At 39.2% G+C, this 22,311-nt stretch overlaps 4 protein-coding genes across 6 annotated transcripts; all 4 read left to right on the forward strand.

The window, feature by feature from the left end:
- The first annotated feature begins 3,398 nt into the window (after positions 1 to 3,398).
- Positions 3,399 to 9,026, forward strand: LOC146711625 (intercellular adhesion molecule 1-like). 3 transcript variants are annotated; one of them, XM_085454530.1, is made up of 5 exons: positions 3,399 to 3,456; positions 4,483 to 4,758; positions 4,855 to 5,175; positions 5,662 to 5,814; positions 7,193 to 9,026. In XM_085454530.1, the coding sequence occupies exons 1-4, from the start codon at positions 3,411 to 3,413 to the stop codon at positions 5,805 to 5,807; spliced, it is 789 nt and encodes a 262-aa protein (XP_085310656.1). In that variant the 5' UTR covers positions 3,399 to 3,410; the 3' UTR covers positions 5,808 to 5,814; positions 7,193 to 9,026. The 3 variants fall into 3 exon arrangements, with proteins under 3 accessions (XP_085310656.1, XP_085310654.1, XP_085310655.1); XM_085454528.1 differs by lacking the exon at positions 3,399 to 3,456 and having other exon boundaries at positions 4,208 to 4,758; XM_085454529.1 differs by lacking the exon at positions 3,399 to 3,456 and having other exon boundaries at positions 4,209 to 4,758; positions 8,506 to 9,026.
- Positions 9,027 to 9,343: 317 nt separating this feature from the next.
- On the forward strand, positions 9,344 to 15,132 carry LOC146711626 (cell adhesion molecule 3-like). Its single transcript, XM_085454525.1, has 5 exons — positions 9,344 to 10,074; positions 12,070 to 12,345; positions 12,442 to 12,762; positions 12,870 to 13,133; positions 13,375 to 15,132. Exons 1-5 carry the CDS (start codon positions 10,029 to 10,031, stop codon positions 13,524 to 13,526), a joined length of 1,059 nt encoding a protein of 352 aa, XP_085310651.1. The 5' UTR covers positions 9,344 to 10,028; the 3' UTR covers positions 13,527 to 15,132.
- Positions 15,133 to 15,209: 77 nt separating this feature from the next.
- LOC146711627 (vascular cell adhesion protein 1-like) lies at positions 15,210 to 18,275 on the forward strand. Its single transcript, XM_085454527.1, has 5 exons — positions 15,210 to 16,142; positions 16,691 to 16,957; positions 17,045 to 17,377; positions 17,464 to 17,718; positions 17,801 to 18,275. The coding sequence occupies exons 1-5, from the start codon at positions 16,091 to 16,093 to the stop codon at positions 17,806 to 17,808; spliced, it is 915 nt and encodes a 304-aa protein (XP_085310653.1). The 5' UTR covers positions 15,210 to 16,090; the 3' UTR covers positions 17,809 to 18,275.
- Positions 18,276 to 19,661: 1,386 nt separating this feature from the next.
- Positions 19,662 to 21,598, forward strand: cmc4 (C-x(9)-C motif containing 4 homolog (S. cerevisiae)). The gene is made up of 3 exons (XM_085454531.1): positions 19,662 to 19,832; positions 20,047 to 20,106; positions 20,190 to 21,598. The coding sequence occupies exons 1-3, from the start codon at positions 19,715 to 19,717 to the stop codon at positions 20,324 to 20,326; spliced, it is 315 nt and encodes a 104-aa protein (XP_085310657.1). The 5' UTR covers positions 19,662 to 19,714; the 3' UTR covers positions 20,327 to 21,598.
- The last annotated feature ends 713 nt before the right edge of the window (positions 21,599 to 22,311 follow it).

Consider the following 22,311-nt stretch of genomic DNA (forward strand, 5'->3'; position numbering starts at 1 on the left):
TTGTTTTAAGTCTGAATACCGAGCCAAATACAAAGAAAGACTATTCTGTCCTCCAAACGTCAATCACCCTGTTATTCTCACACAGATTTCCCCTTACATTATAATCAGAGGTGTAGTCCTATTTGTATAAGTAGCGCATCGATCACAGGCACACAGCCTTTAGAGTTATTTGTTTTTAAGGCTATATCACCAAAGTGGCAAGTTTAAATTATTCAACTATAACCACAACATGCTGCTTACAGCTCTCTCCTCCCTGGATGTGTCTTCTTTGTTTTCCATGCTTTCCTGTTTGATAGGAACAGTCTCTCTTTAACATTGGTGCCATCTCTCTTCCTCACTTATTCTCCAGTGAACTTTAAATTCTATAGTTGTTACATTGTAGGCACACAGCTGTGTGCAGTGCTTTTGGTATGTGCTGAAACTCTTCACCGAGTCTGCTCTAAATATGCAGAGTGAAGAGTCCCTTTCTACTCTGGTGTTTTTCTACACATCATACGTGTCATCTTTTCCACACAGATTTTAGGTTTATACTGTAGAGTAGTTTGGCCCTAGATAGCCCAGCTTTGATTACTTTTTTTAAACTTTGTTCCATGAAATATTGTTGACGTGACAACTGAATTTCGACCGATTAAGCTAACTGTGAATATGTTGTTTCCTCTCTGGTGGGAAAAAAAGAGGTGGGGACTATACCTGCAATTGTAAGTGTTTTATCCATAAGGCAGTAATACTAGGTGTAATCACAAATTTCCTTGATTTGAATAATTTAAAGAAAAAATAATGAAAACCATACTTGATTTAAATTTGGCAGGGTCTCTTTAAGGTCCTCTGCTTGTTAACATGTTCACCACTTCCATCATGGCTCCTGTTTTTAGATCCTTCAATGAAAGATCAGTTCTCACTACTCGACTCACAAAACTGTAATTTCACTGTGAATCCTAAACTTGAGCAAATATCAGCTACATTGACGAACTGATGTGACTTCATATCCATGATTAACACTGATAATTAGATCCGTGTCTCACGAGTCCAAGCCCAAAGGCTGAGCTAAGGTAAGGACTATGTGGAGTCACCACACAGCACATTGAATGCTTTTTTTGTGCCACCAAACAAAACACAAGACTTATCTCTCGGGGCCTTGCTTCATCCTTTTCCTATAAAGAAAGTAGTCAGAATGTGATTTACATTCAGTGATCTGAAAATAGCAGCCACACTGGAAGCAGTTTGGTTTTAAGGAAACAACAAAATAAAGTGAGGGTCAGAAACATTTAAATCAGGTTTTTGATTTATTTTTTTTTATTGTAGCTTTTACTCTTTGTGACTGTTATTGCACCTGGTGTAGTTACACAAATGAGCAACCTCGGCTTGAGATGTACAAGTCTGTCTATACTACTGGATTCTTACCAGTTTTCACTGGATAGAAAGAAGTGAAGGAGCAATCCAACTCGAAGGTGAAAAATTTTCCCATTTTATTTTTTATATCTGATGCATGGTTGGTTTCACTAATGTTGATGTTTCTGTTAACCTTAAGACTTCAGATCAGAACCGTATGGGATTTTTCACGTCTTTAGGACATTGTGAATCTCAGACTGCTGTCCTTTAAACTGTTAAACTCACGGGAAATGCAAAGCTTTTATAAACTGCTTTTACTTATTGCCTGCCCTGCCAGCAGTGCACACACAGCAGTTTTCTTATTTAACCTCACTCTTCAACGCATATCATATTGAATGTCTATATGAATTGTATATTCAGGGTAATATTTGATGTAAATCCAAAAGTTTATATTTATTTATGAGAAACAGTAAAGGCTGAATAATTTAGTGTTGAAAATGGACTGCGCACTGGTTAGTAATGCAAATTATTGAAGGGTTAATGGAGTTCAAATCCTTCGTGTGAAGGCTGAGGAGAACTTTATGACACATTTGTATATACTGCTGTAAATATTTCTGACTGGGGCAAAAGTGTATTTTGTTATTAAAAATGTCGCTTTTTAAAACATGCTGTTCCTATTTATATGCATGGAAACATCCAAGTATTATAGTGTAATAAAGAAAACTGAGGAGTTCAAGAAAGGACAATTTGGATATGTAGTTTTAAACCTTTTTTACAAGTAATTAAGAATGGCTGCTTTATTTGGTTATTGGCATGAATAAAATTAAAAAAGAAAATTGTATGCCTAAATACAGACTCAGTAACCCTAAGCATACCATTGTATTTAAATCATAACAATAATATTTTTGGGGGGGTAAAGGAGGAATAACAGTACAGTATTTATGCTTTACCTGAACCTGCAGCACAGCACAATACATATGGAAAAGCTCTGCTTTGTCCACCACACATATCTCTAAGAACATCAACTACAAGAACAAAAAGTTAATATCATTCTTTTGCCTTCCCCCATTTTTCAGAATGGTTCATTAGTGTGTTGAAGCATAGCATGTCCATCCTGTTACCCTTATTTATAAAATAAGCTGATATTTTATGTGTTTTGATGGTGGATGCACTATCAAATCCTTTTTGAAGTCTTCCTCTGCTAACCTGTTGTGGATCACATGGTTAATTGTGGCTGCTTTAAACATAAAACTGAGAATATTCTTTAGTGTATTTATATAATCCATGTATCACATTTTTTATACCGTATATATTTTGATATGTGGATCCCAAACATGTTGGGTAACGAGACTTTTCATGTAAAAGAAGACTATAAAATGTGTTTAAATGATCATTTCAAAATAGAATACAATGATTTGTTTTAATTATCCCTTACATGTAATATATGAGTTATATTTTAAAGCAGTCCAAATGTATACATACAGATAATTATAAGGATGGTGAGATCATTAAAATAAACAAGCATTTTACAAGAAACGGTAACAGTGAAAATTCCATGTTGTCTAAACGAATCAATGGGGTCTCTTGAATATAAATATATATAACTAAGTTCAAATGGTGGGCTGGTATATGTCCCATTTACATTGGTGCATACAATGTAAAACTAAGGAAAAATGTTCCAAAAGATTCCAAAAAATCTTGATTTTATTTTGAAAATATGCTCATGCTCTACATACTGGGTTCAGTACCGGTTTAGCATAGAGTATGTGAAGCATTCACAGGTGTGATGTCATCTCAGTTATCTTCTCTCCACCTTTTCTCCCTTTTTTGTTTTGCTCTTTCCTAAATAACTAACCAACTAAATAAAATAAAAAGATTTTAGTCATATCATTTTATACATCATAAAAAAATAAACATTAAAAAAAATATACTGTGTTACTACCTTCAATTTTGGTTTCAGTTTTGGTCACAGCTTGTGGGCAGAGCAGCAGGGGCGACACAGGTGTGTGACTAGCTGTATTCAGCCAGGTCTAATTTATTTGTCATTTCTTTGAGAGCGTGTTGTCCTCTATGCTGAAATCATGATGTGGTTCTTCTTCTTCTTTGGCTTCTTAATCACGTGTACAGGTGAGTTTGTTATCTATCGTGTTTGTTTCTTTGTGATATAAAGTTACAATATTATGTCTCCGTTAATTTATAATTCATATCAGCTCTGTTAATGTACCATATAAAAATACTGCCATACTGTCTATGACCTTATATTTTTATATTTGATATTTGCTTTATTTCGCTTGATGGGTTTAGTTTCAGTTTTCGTGTGATTCTGTAGGTTAAGCGAAACTTGTAAATGATACAGCATACTTGTGAAACCTGTTAAACTTGTAATTCCTTGAAAGGTATGACAGAGTTACCAAGTGACAAACAAGAATCTTCTGTTCATAAAATATTTTCTTTTCTACTAAACGGCTTTTTTTCTCCTTCCTATAAACCACATTATCATCTACAGGAGAAACAAAGCATGGTCCCACAAAGCATCTTAAAACTTGATTTATGGGGCTATACTAATTAGACCAGCTTTCATTATTGTTCATCTAATTCATGTAATGTTGTTCATTAGATTGGGCATATTTCTGATGTCATGAGTAGATAGTTTTAAGCTTCTAAAATTGATGTATTTTGGTGTAAAAAAAAAAAAATAGCCTCTGTTTGTGGCACCTGTTATGCTGTAGATACTGTCTGATCCACAGTCCTAAGGAAAATCTAGTATTCCAGTGTAGTTTGATGCTTAGTGGCTTTTTAAGAGGTTTTTAAAACCAACATATTCTGTTTTCATGAAAATGAAAAAAGACTCCTTTAAAACTTTCTGTCTGGGGCGTTAAAGAGGATGACTGTAGTTTTAGTTGTCTAATGATTTTTTTTTACTAGAATGACAACAGGTTCAAGTGTTAATGCACAAAGTCAAGTGAGAGGAAAGAAAGTAGTGTTGGGTATGTTGTGATTTGGGAAAAGGTGTTGAAATATCAGTTTTTTGTTTTAAAATATTGAGTGGCTCATCCTTTAAGTGGAGATTCTTCAGTCCCCTGAACTGAGTACCAGCCATGTATGCATCGCTGTTTGTGCCATATGCCAAACTTAAGTCTACTTCTTCTCTAGGAAACCCTGCAAGTGCCTCCTGTCCATTACAAATTAGTCCCCCTAGAGTTGTGGTGAGACTTGAAGGCTCCTTTTCAGCCAACTGCACCTCACTATCTGACCAGATTGATGGAATGGGCTGGGAGTCTCCATATGGAGGATTGGACCTTACCCAGGGTGTCACTTCTCTTCTCTTTTCAATTGACTCTGTGCCAGTGTGGGAGTTAGAGCCAATGTGTTTTGTAAATCTCCATGATGGTGATCAGTGTGTAAAACTGTTACCAGTCACTGTTTATAGTAAGTAGCCTTAACTTTCTCATATATTTCCTAGAAAGGTGTTTTAATATTAGAACAGTGAATGACATTAATTCATTTTATTTCTTCTACTTGCAGAAATGCCAGACAGTGTGTCATTGAGACAAAATTCAACTACAGTGAAAGAAGGTGAACAGTTTGCCATACAGTGTGACATTGTTAATGTTGCACCAGCAAGAAATCTCTCTATGCTTTGGCACAAAGGAAATAAGATCTTAAATTCTGAGACATTTGATGACTCCAGTCCATCTCCCGTGAGTAAGTCATCTGTCCTCACTCTGACTGCTCATGGAGATGATGATGGAGCTGAGATCTGGTGTGAAGCAAAACTAAACTTGTGGCCAGGAGAACAAGGTCCTGCCATGATGCGCTCAAAGTCACATAGTGTGACTGTACTCAGTGAGTTTTCATCACTTGTAATTGTATTTTCATTTCTTGAAGTTTTTCTCTGTTCATCTCTGTATTCTGATACATTCATAACATTTCTTATTTCGTTATACTTTTTTTATTGTCATAATATTTTGTGCTGTGATTCTCCATTGAGTAGTCGTCATGGGACCAGTGCTGGGATTTTAATTGTTTTGGTGTTTGTTTTAGGGATGTGTAGTTTGTTGTGTTTGTATATAACACTGGAGACAATGGCTCGTTTTTAGGCACACTTTAATGTCCATCAAACTGTTTACATCACACTCACTTCACTTCTTCTCTCTCCTCCTCATTGTACCCGTTACACAGTAGCACCTTTGGCCCAAAGGAGTGATGGCAACCACAGAGCACACAACACCCAGATTCAGTCCACACAAGATAGTTTATTACAGACAGAGCAGAAAGACTGAGAAGATGAGCTGAGAGCGACAATGTTAACACATTTCCCATCTCCCACAGGGGCTCGAACAACCTTTGGAGTCATGCTGGCAATAGGTGTGGCCATTGGAGTTTTGCTCCTCATTGCTGTTGCATATTATGTGACACCCAATGGCACAATCTCTTTCCACAATTGTGGCTATCAACCAGGAACTCCCTCAGGATGAGTATAAGGTAAACCTTTATCTTCTTATAAAAATGCACATCTCTGCTATTATTATTATTTCTAATTATTTTATTTGGTGTTTGGAGAAAACATCTGTAACATGTCTGTTGATGGCCGACGGACATGTCTGCTCTGCGTGCTCTGTGGGTGTTCTTCTGTTCAAAGCTGTAGCTTTAAAAATGCACCTTAAAACACACATGCATCAACACTACAATGAGCGGGTGGAGGGAGGTTTGGAGTCTTCTCTCACCCCCATTCTCTGCGACCTGCTGGAGCAGGGGGGCTAGGAGGAGGAGTTGGCCGTCCAACTGCGGTCTGGAGTATGGAGCCTTCCTGCTGCTGCGGAGTCGGGGCGGTCTGCCTCCCCCCACCGCAGGGAAAAGGGAAACACCACCTGGGTCTGGGTGCAGTTTCCCCCTCCAGGGGCGGGGGCACCTAGACCCGGTTTGTAGAGTACGCTTGGGGAGTGTGATCGTGTGTACAGCGTCTCTTTATGTCTGTCTCCACGTTGGTTGAGTGTGGAGTAAGTGCATATGAGAGCATGAGGGTGGGAATGGATGTTTGTATCTGTGTGTGCCTGTATGTCTGTGTCTATATGTCAGATTGGGTGTCAGGCGCCACCTCTCTGGGGACATCTCAGGCCCTCCAAGGTTTGGAGGCCTATCTCCCCCTACCACCACTTCCCCTGCCAGTGGCGGACCCCCTCAGATATCGGTGCGTTGGTGGTTCTTTGTGTCCGGGGATGGGCGTCCAGGTACACACCAGCTCACTCCTTGGCGGCCGCTTATCGGGGCCTGGAGCCTGGGGCTCGCTCGGGCCACTTCGGAGGTGGGGTGCCCCCGGCCTCTCGGCCTGGGGCTCGGTCACTCAGGCGCAGCTGGCTGCCGGCGGAGCTCACGGGCGCGTCACTGCAACTCCCCCTGGCTTCTGCTCCGCGGCTGCTGAGTGAGCCCTCATCTGGGACTCTCCTCAGCTCTTTCCGGGACAGTGGCGCAGCTGCCCCTCTGTTGGTCTTCCTTGGTCTCTTGTGTTCTGGGGGCCTCTGGATGTCTGGAGTTTTGATCTCCTCCACACCTGCTTCATGCCCTGGAGGACGGGGCTGTGGCCCCCCCACACCCTCTAGCAGATTATTACATGAAGGAACCTTTTAAAAAACAAAAAACAAGCGCGTCCATGCTCACAGGTGTACACACGGGTGATCACACCCACAAACTACACCCTTTTTGGCTCCTACCTCAAAGCACACTGTGTTCTGTTGATCTTATGTGCTGCACAATAATGTTTAACATTTAGTATTTACTGTCATATTCCCATATATCATTGTGATGTTGTTTATTCTATTACTCTTGTTCTCTTCTGCTTGCTTTCTTTTTTCTTTCTCAGCAGGTGACCCAGGTGATTGATATATGCATTTTTTTTTCTCTGCCCGTTCTGTTGGTTTTTGTCTTTTGCCCTTCTCCCCCGTCCCTCTTCTCAGCTGTTTCTCTTTCCCTCTTTCTTTCTCCCCTTCTTTCCCCCAGTCAAGTCTGTCCCGTATTCAGTAAGTGAAAATAAAATAAACAATAAAAGGTGAATCAAATGGACCATTACGGCAAGGCTGGGATGGTCAGTTTGGTAAAGTAAATCCATTGGGCATCTTTCTTTGCCTTTAGACAACAATTCTGAGGGCAAAAGAGCCAAACGGGACAGGCAAAAAAAAAAAAAAAATGCATTATCTTGTCAGCTATCTCTAAAGCTCCACTAATCAAGACTGCTGCCCTAACACATATTTGTGGTACAGAAAATGTGTCAGGCTTATTATGGAGGCATGACTCACTGCTTCCTGGACTTTTTTTGGACACCTTTTCCACGCAGTTATTTTCTGTTTCAGTTTTAGGCAAAGTTTTCCATTGTATTTGCATGTCTGTAGCTGATGTCAGGATGGTTATTTGAGTGAACTGGTCTTGTTGCTACTGAAGGTGGTTCTACCCATTGAATCACATGGCTTTTTTTCCGTTGTTTTCACTAATTTGCTTATCCATTTTGATTTAGTTTTTGTTAAATACAGTGTAGTGAAAAGGTATTTACCCTTTTCTTGAATTCTTAGCTTTTTGTACTTTTGTTACACTTGAATGTTTCAGATCATAAAATAAATGTTAACATTAGACAAAGATAACCTGAGTAAATGAAAAATGCTATTTTTAAATTATGGTATATATGATGGTATGGGATCCAGTCAACCACAGAGAGAGCCACAAATGGAGAAAACTTGGAATAGTGGCGAACCTTCCCAGAAATTGTTGAACCTACCAAAATTACTCCAAGAGTGCATCAACATCAAAATCTCATCCAGAGGTCATAAAATAACCCAGAGAAGCATCTAAAGAACTGCAGGTCTCACTTGTCTCAGTTGAGGTCAGAGTTCATGATTCAATAATAAGAAAAAGAGTGGGCAAAAAATAGCTTCATTGGAAAGTTCCAAGTTTAAAAATCACTGCTGACCAAAAAGAACACAAAGGCTCAGATGGCCCGTCTTCTGTGGACTAGCTAGACAAAAGTTGAACTTGCGTCCCGTTACATCCATCGCAGCAGTCCATTTAAAGGACATCATAGCACCAGTCAAACATGGTGGTGGTAGTGTAATAATCTGGGGCTGCTTTGCTGCTTAAAGACGTGCACAACTTACAATTTACTGAACAATGAATTCTGCTCTCTAACAGAAAATCCTGAAAGAGAATATGCAGCCCTGAACCTCAAGCATGATTGGATTGTGCAGCAAATCCAGAACAGACCAGCATGTGCACCTCTGAATCGCTACAGAAAAAAATACAATAATAAATTACGGCACTGTTAAACTCACGGGAAATGCAAAGCATTTATAAACTGCCTTTCCTTATCACCTGTCCTGCCAGCAGTGCGCACCGCAGTTTTATTATTTAACTTCAGTCTTCCATATATGTCGTATTGAATGTCTCTGTATATTCAGTTTAATATTTGATGTAAATCCAAAAGTTTATATTTATTTATGAGAAACAGTAAAGCCTGAATAACTTATTGTTGAAAATAAACCGCACACTGATGTGTTAATAATCCGAATTATTGAAGGGTTAATGGAGTTCAAGTTCTTTGTGTGAAGGCTGAGGAGAACTTTATAACATATTTGTATTTGTTTGTATGTGCTGTAAATATTTGTCACTTAGGCAAAAGTGTATTTTCTTATTAAACATCTTGTTGCTATTCATATGCATGTAAACAGCAGTTATTAGTGTAATAAAGGAACATAAAATATACAAGGTTGTAAACCTCTTTGCCAGTAATTCATAATAGCTGTTTTCTTTGGTTGTTGTTATGAGCAAAATTAAAATCGAAAGGAAAATTGTAGGCTTAGATACAAACTCAGTAACCTAACCATATAAGCATACCATTGTATTTAAATCAGTAGGAGCACAATATAGTTTTGTCTCAGCCTGCTGCACAGATACAAGGCATATGGAAAAACTCTGCTCTGTCCTGCACACAGATTTGATATCTCTATAAAAGGCATAAACTGTTTGCTTATTTCGGGAACATTTGGCGCACATGAAACAACGGCACCTGAATTTTCGGTGTTTTGTTGGAGTCTGTCCTCGGGAGGGTGCTGTGGGAGAATCCAACAGGTTTACAGGTATGGACGCCTTCAAGTGCAGTCGGGAATATTGCTATTAGACATTTCTACCCAGTATGAAAAGACGAAGTTTTAAGCCTTGCGACTTGGTTGTATAAAAACTGCATACACATTTATCATTTACATGCTTTAAAATTGACGATTAAATGCTGAAGTCTTGGAGGAGGGGGGTTTAATTGAGTAATTAGCTGAAACTAAAGGTTGAGCTAAGGTTAAATGAAACTAGTTTCTATACTGCAGACTTTTGAAGGTTTTCTTCAAAAGTAAATCAAATGTTTAATTTATTAAGTAAGAGGTTGAACAATAACTTCGAACTGTTCCTTTAACTCACAATGTCGCTTCAGAGCGAGCAGAAGACGGGACGCTTGGTGAGGTAATCGTGTGACTGTCGGGATAGTTGCTGCCTGACTACTTTTGGTTTCGGATTTTTTTTTTTCCTTTACAGGTTTAGGGTTTGGTCACAGCTTGTGGGTACAGGAGCAGCAGGAGGAGGGACACGGGTGCTTGACTAAGTTTATTCAGCCGGATCTAATTTATTTTTCTTTTCTTTGTGAGCGTGTTTCCCTGTTTGCTGAAACCATGGTGTGGTCCTTCTTCTTCTTCGGTTTATTAATCGCGTGTACAGGTGAGCTTGTTTTCTTTCTTTGTTACATAAAGCTACCATATTGTGTCTTTATGAATTGATCGCTGCAGCTTCGAGCTCATCTTCGGGAGAAAGCCTACGCCCATTGTTTGATACATATCAGCTCTGTTCGTGGACTGTATAAACATGCTGTCCTACTGTCCGTGACCGGGTTTGTATTTGTTTCTTATAATCGTGAATTTCAGTTTTAATCTCTGTGTTGTTAGATCTTCTCGACTAAACACAGCTTGTAAATCATTGACCCAAGTTTGTGTATTTTATCAGGTCAGTGTCTGAGCTGTTATTCCTGGAAATGTATGAAAGAGAAACTAAATGACCAAGAAGAACTATAGTAACATTTGTATCAACCACTGTAAACTAAACAACAAAAAAAAAGTTAGAACCCCTCAAATCCAATCAAGTCCGACCCCCGTCACCACCAACAAAATGAAAAGAAAGTGCTACCAGAAACAAAAGTAGGGAGGGGGGTTACATTCAGTGAAGCAAAAATAGATATGAATAGAAATTGTACTCTATGTGTCTACATAAACTTGCATCTCCATATTTCATTATCTTGTGTGAACCCAGAAAAAAACAACAACTTTGAAACATGATTTATGGCGCTACTAGACAGACCAGCTTTTCTCAGAGATCTGTTTCTTTACAGAAGGGGCAGATTTCTTGCTAATTTTATGAGGAGATTTCTTTAAGGAACAAGGAGGAAAATTTGCAGTTTCCATAACAAAGCAATGAATTATTATCAGACATCAACTTCTTTGCAAGAGAAATATGAGTCATGTCACTGAGTAAGGCTGGTTAAATCTTAGTCTCTGATACTGATCCCAGACAATACTTTAAATTACTTGAATAAAGTTTCCAGTGGATATTTTGCTTCTGAAATGGATTCATTTATCGGCTGGAGGTATAATGATGTAAGATGAAGTAACTCTGCAACAAACTTGTGGTACCAGTTATGCTTTAGATACTGCCTGATCTCCTTTCTTGGGGGGATATGCCTTTTAGATTAGAAGTCTTTTTTTTGCCTGTCCCATTTGGTTCTTTAGCCGTCAGAATTGTTGTCTGAAGACCAACAAGGATACCCAATGGATTTACTTTGCGAAATGGATAATCACGGCCTTGCCGTATTGGTCCGTTTGATCAACCTTTGTTGTTATTATTTATTTTATTTTCAGTTGTTACAGACGGGACAGACATGACTGAGGGATAGGAAAGGGAGAAAGAAAGATGAAGGAAAAGAAAAACAGAAGGGAAGAGGGACAGTGAGAGAGGGCACTTAAAAAGAGAAAGAAGAGAAAAAAAAATCTCCTGGATCACCTGTTGAGAGAAAAAGAAGAGAAAACAAGCAAAAAAAACAGAGTAACATACTAAACACAACACCATCACGTTAATCTAGCTAAGTGTAAACAGCAGTAAATACTAAATATTGAATGTTGTTGTGCAGCACGTAGGACCGACAGCGCACAATGTGCTTGGAAATAGCAGCCAATAAAGGTGTAGTTTATGTCTATGAACAGTGGACACCCGTGTGCACACCTGTGTGGATCAGCGCGCTTGTATTCAAAAGATTTCCCCATGTAATGGTGTGCTAGAGGATGTAGAGAGCCATAGCCCCATCCCCCAGGGCATGAAGCAGGCATGGAGGAGAGATTAGAAGTCTTTAAATCAAAATATCAAATCTTTATGAAATTTAAAAAAAAAAAAGGTCCTCAATAAACTTTCATCTGGAGAGCTGAAGAGTATGAAATTGATAATTTTTTAATACAATAATCTTTCTGGCTATCCTGGAGTAGCTTGGCTTTCAAATACTAATTGGGCGAGAGTTGTTTAGTGTTTGTGTTCAGATATTGAATGGCTCATCTTTTCAGCACGGAGTCTTAAGTCCTCTGAACGAGGCCAGAGTACTAACAGGACTGTAATGCTTAGTAGAACATCAGAGTAAATGTTGCCATAAACTTAAGTCTTCTTCTTCTTCTCTAGGAAACCCTGCAAGTGCCTCCTGTCCATTACAAATGAGTCCCTCTAGAGTTGTGGTGAAATTTGGAGACGCCTTATCAGCCAAGTGCACTTCACTATCTAACCAGACTGAAGGAATGGGCTGGGAGTCTCCATATGGAGGATTGGACAATACCAAGGGTGTCACTTTTCTTGACTTTAAAATTGACTCTGTGCCAGTGTGGGAGTTAGAGCCAATGTGTTTTGTAAATCTCCATGATGGTGATCAGTGTACAGAGATTTTACCAGTCACTGTTTATAGTAAGTAGCCTTAACTGTCTCATATATTTCCAGAAAAGGTGTTTTAGTATTTGAACAGTGAATGACATTAATTCATTTTATTTCTTCTACTTGCAGAAATGCCAGACAGTGTGTCATTGAGACAGAATTCAACTACAGTGAAAGAAGGTGAAAAGTTTGCCATACAGTGTGACATTGTTAATGTTGCACCAGCAAGAAATCTCTCTGTGCTTTGGCACAAAGGAAATAAGATCTTAAATTCTGAGACATTTATTGAGTCCAGTCCATCTCCCGTCAGTAAGTCATCTGTCCTCACTCTGACTGCTCATAGAGATGATGATGGAGCTGAGATCTGGTGTGAAGCAAAACTAAACTTGTGGCCAGGAGAACAAGGTCCTGCCATGATGCGCTCAATGTCGCATAGAGTGACTGTATTCTGTGAGTTTTTAAGTTGATCTTGATCAAACATCAGAAGATTTTCCTTGTATTTTATTTTCTAATTTATTTCACATTTGTCTGTATTTTATTTGCATGCATGTCCTCAGACCCACCAACCTACACCAAGGCTGGAAATGAGACTCTGGAAATGACAGTTGGTGAAAATATGACTTTAAATTGTAACGCTAAAGGAAACCCTCCACCATCATACCACTGGGAATTCCCAAAATTCACAAAAGAATGGCATGACAAAGAAGAAGTGATTGAGCCAATTCTGACCCTACCGTTTGAGCTTCCAGGGGTCTATACATGCACAGCCTATAGTAACCAAGGCAATGTGACCAAATATTTCAATATCAGCGAAGCTCCAAGTAAGTTCTCATTAGTTACTTCATGACATTTTGTATCTCGTTATACGTTCTTATTGTCTATAATATTTTGTGCTGTGATTCTCCATTAGGTAGTCATCCTGGGACCACTGCTGGGATTTTAATCGCTTTGTTCTTTGTTTTCATTTTTATTTTGGGATGTGGGGTTTATTACAGACAGAGCAGAAAGTCTGAGCAGATAAGTTGAGAGCAACAATGTAACAACATTTCCCATCTCCCATAGGGTCTCGAACAACCTTTGGAGTCATGGTGGGAGTGGGTGTGGCCGTCGGAGTTTTGCTCCTCATTGCTGGTGCATATTTTGTGACACCTAATGGAACGTTCTCTTTCAACAAAGGCGGCTATCAACCAGGAACTCCCTCAAGACCAGTATAAGGCAGACTTTTTTTTAAATTCAGATTTGCATGGCTATTATTTTTATTTTTGTTAATGATCTTATTTGGTGCTTGGACCCAAAAATTCTGTAACATGTCTCTTAATGGACAAAGGACATGTCTGCTCTGCATGCTCTGTGGGTGTTCTTCTGCTCAAAGCTGTAGCTTTAAAAATGCATTATCTTGTCAGCTATCTCTAAAGCTCCACTAATCAAGATTGCTGCCCTAACAAAGATATATAATACAGGAAATGTGTTTAAATGCACTGCAGTAACCTTTACAAGTCTGTGTATAAAAATGCAACAGATAAATAATTAGATTTCATCCCCACTACAGTCTTATTTTGGAAGCATGATGTGCTTGCTGGCCTTATTTGGAAATCTTTACTACACAAATACTTCCTGTTTCAGTTTTAATCAGGATAATTCAAACCTTTTTGCATATGGATGTGATGTTTTCCTCTCTCCTGCACATTTTCACAAGTCTGTAGCTGATGTCGAGATGGTTACTTGAATGCACATAAACTCATTTAATGAATCAAGCTGATGTTGGACTCAGGGGAATTAACACCTAACAGGCGCTCTTTTTCTAGCTCATCATTTTGGTTTTATGGCTTTCACACATACTGTATGGTTTGTTCTGTGCTGATTATCAGCTTCGTGCTGCAGCAAAGCTCCGATGAAGCCACTATATCCTGTCCATGCAAAACTACAAATGAAGACAAAGGTCGTATCAGAGGAATTAAACAGAGCATATATTTTGGACACAATTGCTGTAATACGTTGATACAGCTATATATGGTCAGAGTGGATTTCTCAGCTTTTTGTGCGGTTGTGCTTTTGGGTTATATTTCTCATCTAGTAATTGTGTTAAAAAATATTGTTTTTATTGTTCATATGACTTGATAATTAGGTACTATTTAACAGCAATTGTTGCCTCATCTGAATTGTAGACCTCTTGTGTGTCTTTAAAAAAAATAACAATTCATCAAGAAGTACATTAAATATTTGCATAAAACTCATTTTTTTAAAGCAAAATTAGCAATTCTATGTCAGCATTTTATATATTCATTTTGTTTCTACTCATCTAAACATGTAAATGCTTTGGAAGTACTTTTTATGGAATTACTTGAGAGCACAATGTAGTAATTACTTTTTTTAAGTATTCATTTTTAGGATATGCATAAATTATTCATATTTCTTTCTCCTTTTTTGTAAAATTCGATTTCTGTATGCACTGGTAAGTCTTTCGGATCGCTTCATAATTTTTGCACTGAATAGACTGATAGAGTTTATCAAGTATTGCGCCAACTTTTCACATGACACAACAGTTGTTTTACTGAGTCTGCATTTTACCAGAGTTTGTCTAATTGTACCAGTGACATGTTTTTAAGAAACTACATGTGTGTGATTGTAAATCCTGAATTAAACAATTCAGGAGACGAGGCAAAGTCAAACCAGTTTTCTTTCTCACTCTCTGTCTTTGAGTCTGGCTACATTTTACAATGTTCACTCTGCCATACTAATTAGTTCTTTAAAAAGTGAATGTAAAGAAGATCATTTGTGATCCAGACTACTGTTGCCAATATAAACATATTTCTTATGAAACCATGTTTTTTTCCTTCTCTGTCACTGTTCAAATACTGTTTCTGTATGCTCTGTGTTGCCCTAACAACCTGGCACAGCCACCAGTGCTCAATTAGTCATGGACTTAAAGAAAAAAAAACAAGATTTTTCAAATGAGCAAACGCACAACATTAACGTGTTTCGATAGAGAACTTTTAGAGGGAAGAGCATATTCAAAGCTGCAAGTGAACTGAGCTCATACTGCAATGTGTAAGTTGAGATTCCCAGCTGTGCTGTCCATAAATACACCATAAAGCGTTCGATTACTCGCTCCCTTGCACTGCAGTTGTGGTCAAAGCTGATAGGCTGCGTAGCATTCTGGTCACAGTTGGGAGTCTTACAAGCTACATCCTGCACAAGACCAGCACTGCTGCCTGCTGGGATTTCACAAAGCATGGAGGTCAGGAGCAATAGGAGGCAAGCATGCAAGACGAAGGGAAAGCAAGCGTTTCTTCACAGAGAGTGACACTGAAAGGAAAGAGAAAATGTGGGTCAGGTTGATATGCTTTCACCTGTGTTCTAGGAGACTCACATGACTCAAAAATTAAGGAATGAAAGTTTGGTGTTTACATTTTATTCTACTCAGATTTCAAGCTGGATGTTGGAAAATAGGGGTAGGGGGCGGAGGAACTAGACAGATGTATTCATCCTATATTAGTGGCATTTTAGTTCTGCATATACTTCGATGTCTCTGCAGGCTTTTAATATCCTGCATACTTGCTTCTAAGATTACTGCAGTGCAGTAAGTGTTATGCTGTTTTTCAGAGGCCTGCAACCTGTTACATTTCCCTCTTTCCCTTTCACCCCCTCCATCGCCCCCCAAAGTCAGCTGGGAGGGAACTTTTGTTCCAACATAATTCCCTGCAGGGTTGCCAAGGTCTTTCAAGTTGGAGTTCTCTTTCTCTAGTCTGTTAATCCACGGCTCGGTGCAGAAAATAACATGGGAAACAACTTTCTCACATGGATTCTTTTGCTTTGCACATTTTGTTCAGGTAAGATTTTGTCGCAGAGGTGTTTCTTTTCACTTCTTTGGGTTGTAGATGACGTTTGGTCTTATGGAAATGCTAGTAAGTAAATCCGGGTTGGAATGATCAGTAACTTCTGTGAAATAAATCTAAAGGCGAGCTCGAAGAATTAGAGCAGCCAGTTTTGTGCTGACAAAAATATTTGTCTTCATGCCAAGACTGTTATTTACTCAAGTGATGAAAGGCCCTAAAGAATAAGATGTGTGGTTGCATGCTGGATGCTTATTAGGTTGCAGCCAAGATATAATGTGGGTGACGCCCTGTAAGTAGGTCAGTTTAATTCTGCTGTCATAGCACATGTGACTTATTAGTAGTATAGCTATAAATCCCCTATTAGCAATGCACACTTGTAAACTTTGAAAGTATTAGACAATTCCTGCTTGATTACTTGTGAGTGTGTTGTAACAGGGTTACATAATGTGCAAGTAGTTACGGCTTTTTCATGTAAATATGAATATGCATTGTGATGATGATGACAGAAAAACAGTGAGAGATATCACTGCTGTGTATCTTAGTGTCAGGTGAAGGCTGCTCCCTAATCCTCAAGCCGTCCAGGGTCGTGGTGGGCTTTGGGGAGTCAGTGTCTGTCAGCTGCGAGGCTGCACGCCCTGTCCGTGTCCTGGGCTGGGAGTCAGCCATCAGTGCTTCACATACACAAGAGGACCGGTCTGTCCAGTGGAAGGTGGACAGTCTCATTGACTGGATAGAGGAGCCCATCTGTTATGGGGTGTTTTTCACAGCTCCGAAACAATGCGAGGAGAAGCTCAACCTCGTGCTCTACAGTGAGTTGTTTAAAAGCTGTTGCTAAGATTGATTTCTCAACCGAGCCCTTTTTTGATTGACCTGAACCCTGTGTGTTATTCATTTAGAAACTCCAGACAGTGTCTCCATCAGACAGGTGAACCACACCGGCCCCATGGTGGCAGGGAAAGAGTACCAGCTGCTCTGCGAAGTTCAGAATATTGCTCCCGTTCAGTATCTCAGCCTGAGGTGGTACAGAGGGCAGACTGAGGTTTATAACCACTCCTTCTCTGATCTCACCTCTTCCTCACCTGTCCAAGTATCCTCTATCCTTGTTATCACACCAACTAAAGCTGAGAACGGAGTGCAGTATAAGTGTGTTGCAGAGCTGGAGCTTGGGCCAGAGGGACCACAGCCACCTCCCACTGTTTCCTCAGAACCTCTCAATGCTTCTGTTTATTGTGAGTCACTAAGCTCTTCTCATTCTTAAAGCAAGTTCCTGCATGCTCGATACAGTGAGAAATGATATGTGTAACTTTCTCTTTAGTTCCCCCGACATTCCTGAGTCCTGAACCAGAGATTTTGGATTCTATACTGGGGGGTGAGATCATATTAAACTGCACTGCAACAGGAAACCCCACCCCAATATACAGCTGGCAATCTTCCGTTCCCATGCAGGAGAGGGTGGAGAATGAAGCAACTGTTACCTCCTCCTCGCTGCTCCCAGGGACCTACACCTGCACTGCATCCAATACACTGGAAAAGAAAAGCAAGCAGTTCATTGTCAAGGCAAAGACCAAAGGTAGAAGAGAGAAATGAGGCACATGCGCAACCTGTCTGTGCATGCTGCAGCCTAACTTGTATCTTCTTTTGCTTTCACCTAGGCGTTTGAAACAACCACTGTGGAGAGGGGGTTGGACGACCACATCAGAAACACAGCGAGAAGTTTATCTTTTTTACAGTTTTTATTTCTGGTGTTTTTGTTTTTTTACTTTCACATTTGCTACTCTGGCGATGGAGGTGCATATTTATGAGACGATCTTCTTATCATCCAGAATTAGTTCACACAGAGAAACAGACCTGAATATGCTGTGCTTGGTAATTACCATTTAATTTGTCAGTGTTGTTTTAGGATGTAGTTCACATTTTATGAGACATTCTGTGTCTAATTTATATTTGGATAGGCCCTTTTTTCCTATTAATGAAACTATCTTGTAACACTACAGAAGTGTAGCTACTCATCATAGCAGTATGACTAGCACCAGGACATGGCTGTAAATATGACGTCTTTGTTTTCTCATCTTTATCAATACAAGTTTAATAAATGAATTGTAATAAACTTCTTTCATGGACCAACAAGCCACCTTTAATCAAACATCTTTCCAAAGGAAAAAAATACTAAGAATACTAACACATAATTTACAGTAGTCTGTCCAATCCAGATGAAGCTTAAATGAATCATGCAGAACTTAGAACATATAGATAGAATTCATATTAAAGGTAACCTTTATAATTTCCTATATTCATTTTAAGTAAAATTACATATTCTATTTTGTTCTAATTTTAAAGATTATGACTTGGAGCTCATGGAAATCAGAAGCCAATTTCTCAAATTCTTATTTGAGATATTGTCTTATATTAATGAAACAAAGATTTACAATACAGAAATATCCAACTTATCAAAAGTATGTTCATCTGTACACTCAATACTTAGTCTGGGCTCCTTTACCGTGAACTGCTGCATGATTGCAGAGCAGCGTGATGCAGCCGATCAGCCTGCAGCACTCCTGAGGAGTTATTTAAGCCATTGCTTTAATAGCCACCTTCAGCTCGTGTTTATTTTTGTGTTGGGTGTTTCTCAGCTTGACAATACCCTGCACAGCCTCTCTGTGGCAGGGCTGGGCAATTACCCACCCCCACTCTACCGGATTCAGTTCTGGCAAGTTGACTGGCCAATTAAGCACATTAATAACCCAGGCAGCAAATCTGGTAGTAGTTTTGAGACTCTGGGCAGGATCTAAGTCCTGCTGAAAAAGGAAATAAGGTTTATCAGCAGGTGGAAGTATGAAGTGTTCTATAAGCTCTTGGTAGACAGCTGCACTGACATTGCACTTTATAAAACATGGTGAACCAACCACATCACAGACCTTGGATTCTGTGCCTCTCCACTCTTCCTCCACGCTCTAGGACTTTGATTTCCAAAACTAAAAAGTAAATCTGGTTCATCTCTGATTTAGGAAAAGTCAGTGTTTGCTCTTGATGCACTGGCACCACGCTCAGCCCATTCCTTTTCACCAATGACTTTCTCTGCCTTTCTCCCTTTGTGAACAGCGTCATTGATCGCTGTCTGGACAAGTGCCAAGTCAGCAGCCTTCCCCCATAATTGCGATTGCACGTGGCATGCCCAGGAGATTAACAGTATTCATGCTGTAATAACATTAATTTAATCAAACTTGTGAAAATAATCTAATATCTGAGACACTGATTTTCACAAGCTATAAAACACTCTAAATTAACCTAAAAAAAAAGTTTATTTCACTGTGTTTGAAATTAATGCAGAATACATACGTGTTTACCTTTTTAAAGCTATACCAAAAAAACACAACTTTTCACAATATTCAAACAGCTGCCATTGCATCATTTTCCCTCTGTCACTGGGTCACTACGACTTCTCACCGCGAGATGGCGTGGTTATACTTCTACAGTCATTGATCTTAGGAGGTGATTGGTTGTTGAAGACTCACATGATCAAAACACTGCCTCGTAAGAGGATTTTTAAATATATAGAGAACTAGTATATGAGTGTTGATTTTAAAAATTTAGTGCCATCTGTGTGTGGATTTTATCATTTGGACCCCTGTCACGCGGTCACTGCGGCTTCTGACCACGAGATGACGCTGCTGTACTTCCTAAGAGGTGATTGGCTGTTGAAGAGTCACATGTTCAAAACACTGCTTAGCAAGGGGGGACTAGCATGAGCAGCTAACATTAGTTAGCTTTTTGAGACTAATTATTAGGTCCATGACAACTACTTAAAAGTGATAAAGGTGGGAGTCATTTCTTGGGTTCTTTCTTATGTTAAGTCCTCTTTGCATTTGCTCACAACAAAGAATGTCGTGTTCTCTTTCAGAAATGCCACAGAAGGATCCGTGCCAAAAGCAAGCATGTGCAATTCAGAAGTGTTTACAAGGTGCTTTAAGCGCTCACTTTGACGCAATTATATGTTGGTGAAGTGAACCTGAACTGTTGCCTAACTCTATCTCCCCCCTGCAGCTAATAAGTACGTGGAAAGCCTGTGCGAGAAGGAGATCGCGGAGATGCGGCGGTGCTGTCAAGTGCATGCGGGAAACTCCATTTGCTGCTCCGGGTTCAAAGACTCAAAACCCGCAGAGAGCAAAAGTAGCGAATAGTTCCATGTTACATGTATTCATGCAAGTCATAATTCTGCATTGTATTAGTATAACATGACAGTGGAGTTTGCTGAGTTGTTGCATATTTATTTGTCTGTCTGCTACCATCCGTTTGTAAATTTAAATAGTGTTTTCTCACAGCAGACATTTTGAGATTGCAGAGAGCCTCATAATCACTCATCCCCCTGGGGCTAAATGGCACACATCTGGCAGCCTCACAAAGCTGAACAATGCAAGCTGTCTAATGTATTTAAATATTATATCGTGTGGTTCTGTCCACACCCAATGTATTTCTCATGCCTAGTATGAAATTTCAAGTATGTGTGTGGCAAGGAGTTTTATTCTAATTATAGTAATAAAGATTTTTTTAAATTAAGAATTTCCCTGGAAATCGAGACTAACTTGTTATTCATATCTCAGCCTACAGCAAACATCGTACAGTGGATAGCTTTTAGGGGTGTAGAGGAGAACATGGCAGAAAGACAAAGTTTAATGCTAGCTGGGTAGACAAGGATGAGGCTCTAACAATTGTTTTTTCCTTCTGGTAAAGAAATAAAATGTTTGCACTTTGAATGAAACAATTGGGTTATACTTTTTAAATTAGGAGCATCATTCACCACTCATGCAATGATTAGGACAAGAAAGTCATTACAATTTAAGATTTGTTGATTGATTCATGTTGTCAAACATTTTCTTTATGGAAGCAGGTAAAAGTGGAGGTGTGAAATTAATAATACTCTGGTAGATTTGTGGCTTTCAGTTAATTCAACAACCTTATTGACTACATAATTGTAATTAGAACTACATAATGCCCTGGGTAGATTTTATTCCTAGGTGTGTTGTTTTCACCTTCCATTCTGCTGGGTCGATTCTGGCCCTCGGGCCAGAACTGGGTCAGCCACACCTCCTCAATGACTTAAAACTTTTAGTCCCTGGTGTTATGGGCCCCAGGGGTCCAGGCCCATCCAAAAAGGTCAGTGCACCCCCTCAGCTGAATTCTACTGGCATAGTTTTGGAGGCAGGCACTGTGGCAACTCATAAAGAGAGAAGCAAAAAGAATAATTTTAGTAAAATTAAATCCTTCAGTTTGGTAATGAAGGAGATCTAAATCATTGATAAGCTATTACAGTAAAAACCAAGCTCATGTTACTTATTTGATTAATAGTAGCTTAGTGACTAGGAAGTAATCTCAGTAGTGTGACTCAGGAGGACACTGATTTTTGGAGCGAATGGGCCTGTGCAAGTCAAACAATGGGAAGAGCCCCCATATGACTCTTTGGAACAAAAAAAATGTCATTTTTTTCGACTTGTGTAGTTTGTTATAGGTGGTGTGGATATTCTTGTGGTTTAAAGTTGCTTGTTTGTTCTTGAATTTGTTGTGTACTTTTAAAGGTGGCCCAGCTGCCCCCATATTTGCAAGGGGTCATTACAGCGAGTAGCACCAGATTTCTGATTTGTCAGGCCCTTCTTGACACAACATCAGATGGGTTGAAACAGGGACCTTTTGCTTGTTGGGTGAATGTGTAAAACTCTACACTATGGAGTGTATAGGTTATTATTATACGGGACTCCCTCTTTCTGTAACATTTTAAATATACCTTTAACCTTTTATTTTTAGCTATGCATCTTATTTTACCCTCTGTTTTTAAAGTGTAAGTGCAAATGTGCACACAATGTATAGGATAAATGTACCTAAATGTCTCTGAAGATGTAACTCATGCCTAATATTTTTTAGGCATGGTCTGAATATTTGTGAATCCAGGCCTTGGATTATTTTAACACTGACACCCTGGTTGTACCTGTTAGACCCAGACAAACTACATTGTTAAGGATTTCCTTAGTACATGAGCTCCACATTCTCTGCATGGGAGTCATTGCCATCTTGAGCAGCTGTAAACGGTTGCTCAGGCTCATTTTACACTTTGAAACCTTGCCTCCTTTTGTCAAAACTCTAAACAAGTAAATTCACACAACTTCTGGCAAAT

The sequence above is a fragment of the Copadichromis virginalis genome, linkage group LG4 (assembly GCF_057382275.1).
Source record: "Copadichromis virginalis isolate Kocher_CV1m ecotype Utaka linkage group LG4, C_Virginalis_male_GT1.1, whole genome shotgun sequence".
NCBI classification, from domain to species: domain Eukaryota; kingdom Metazoa; phylum Chordata; class Actinopteri; order Cichliformes; family Cichlidae; genus Copadichromis; species Copadichromis virginalis.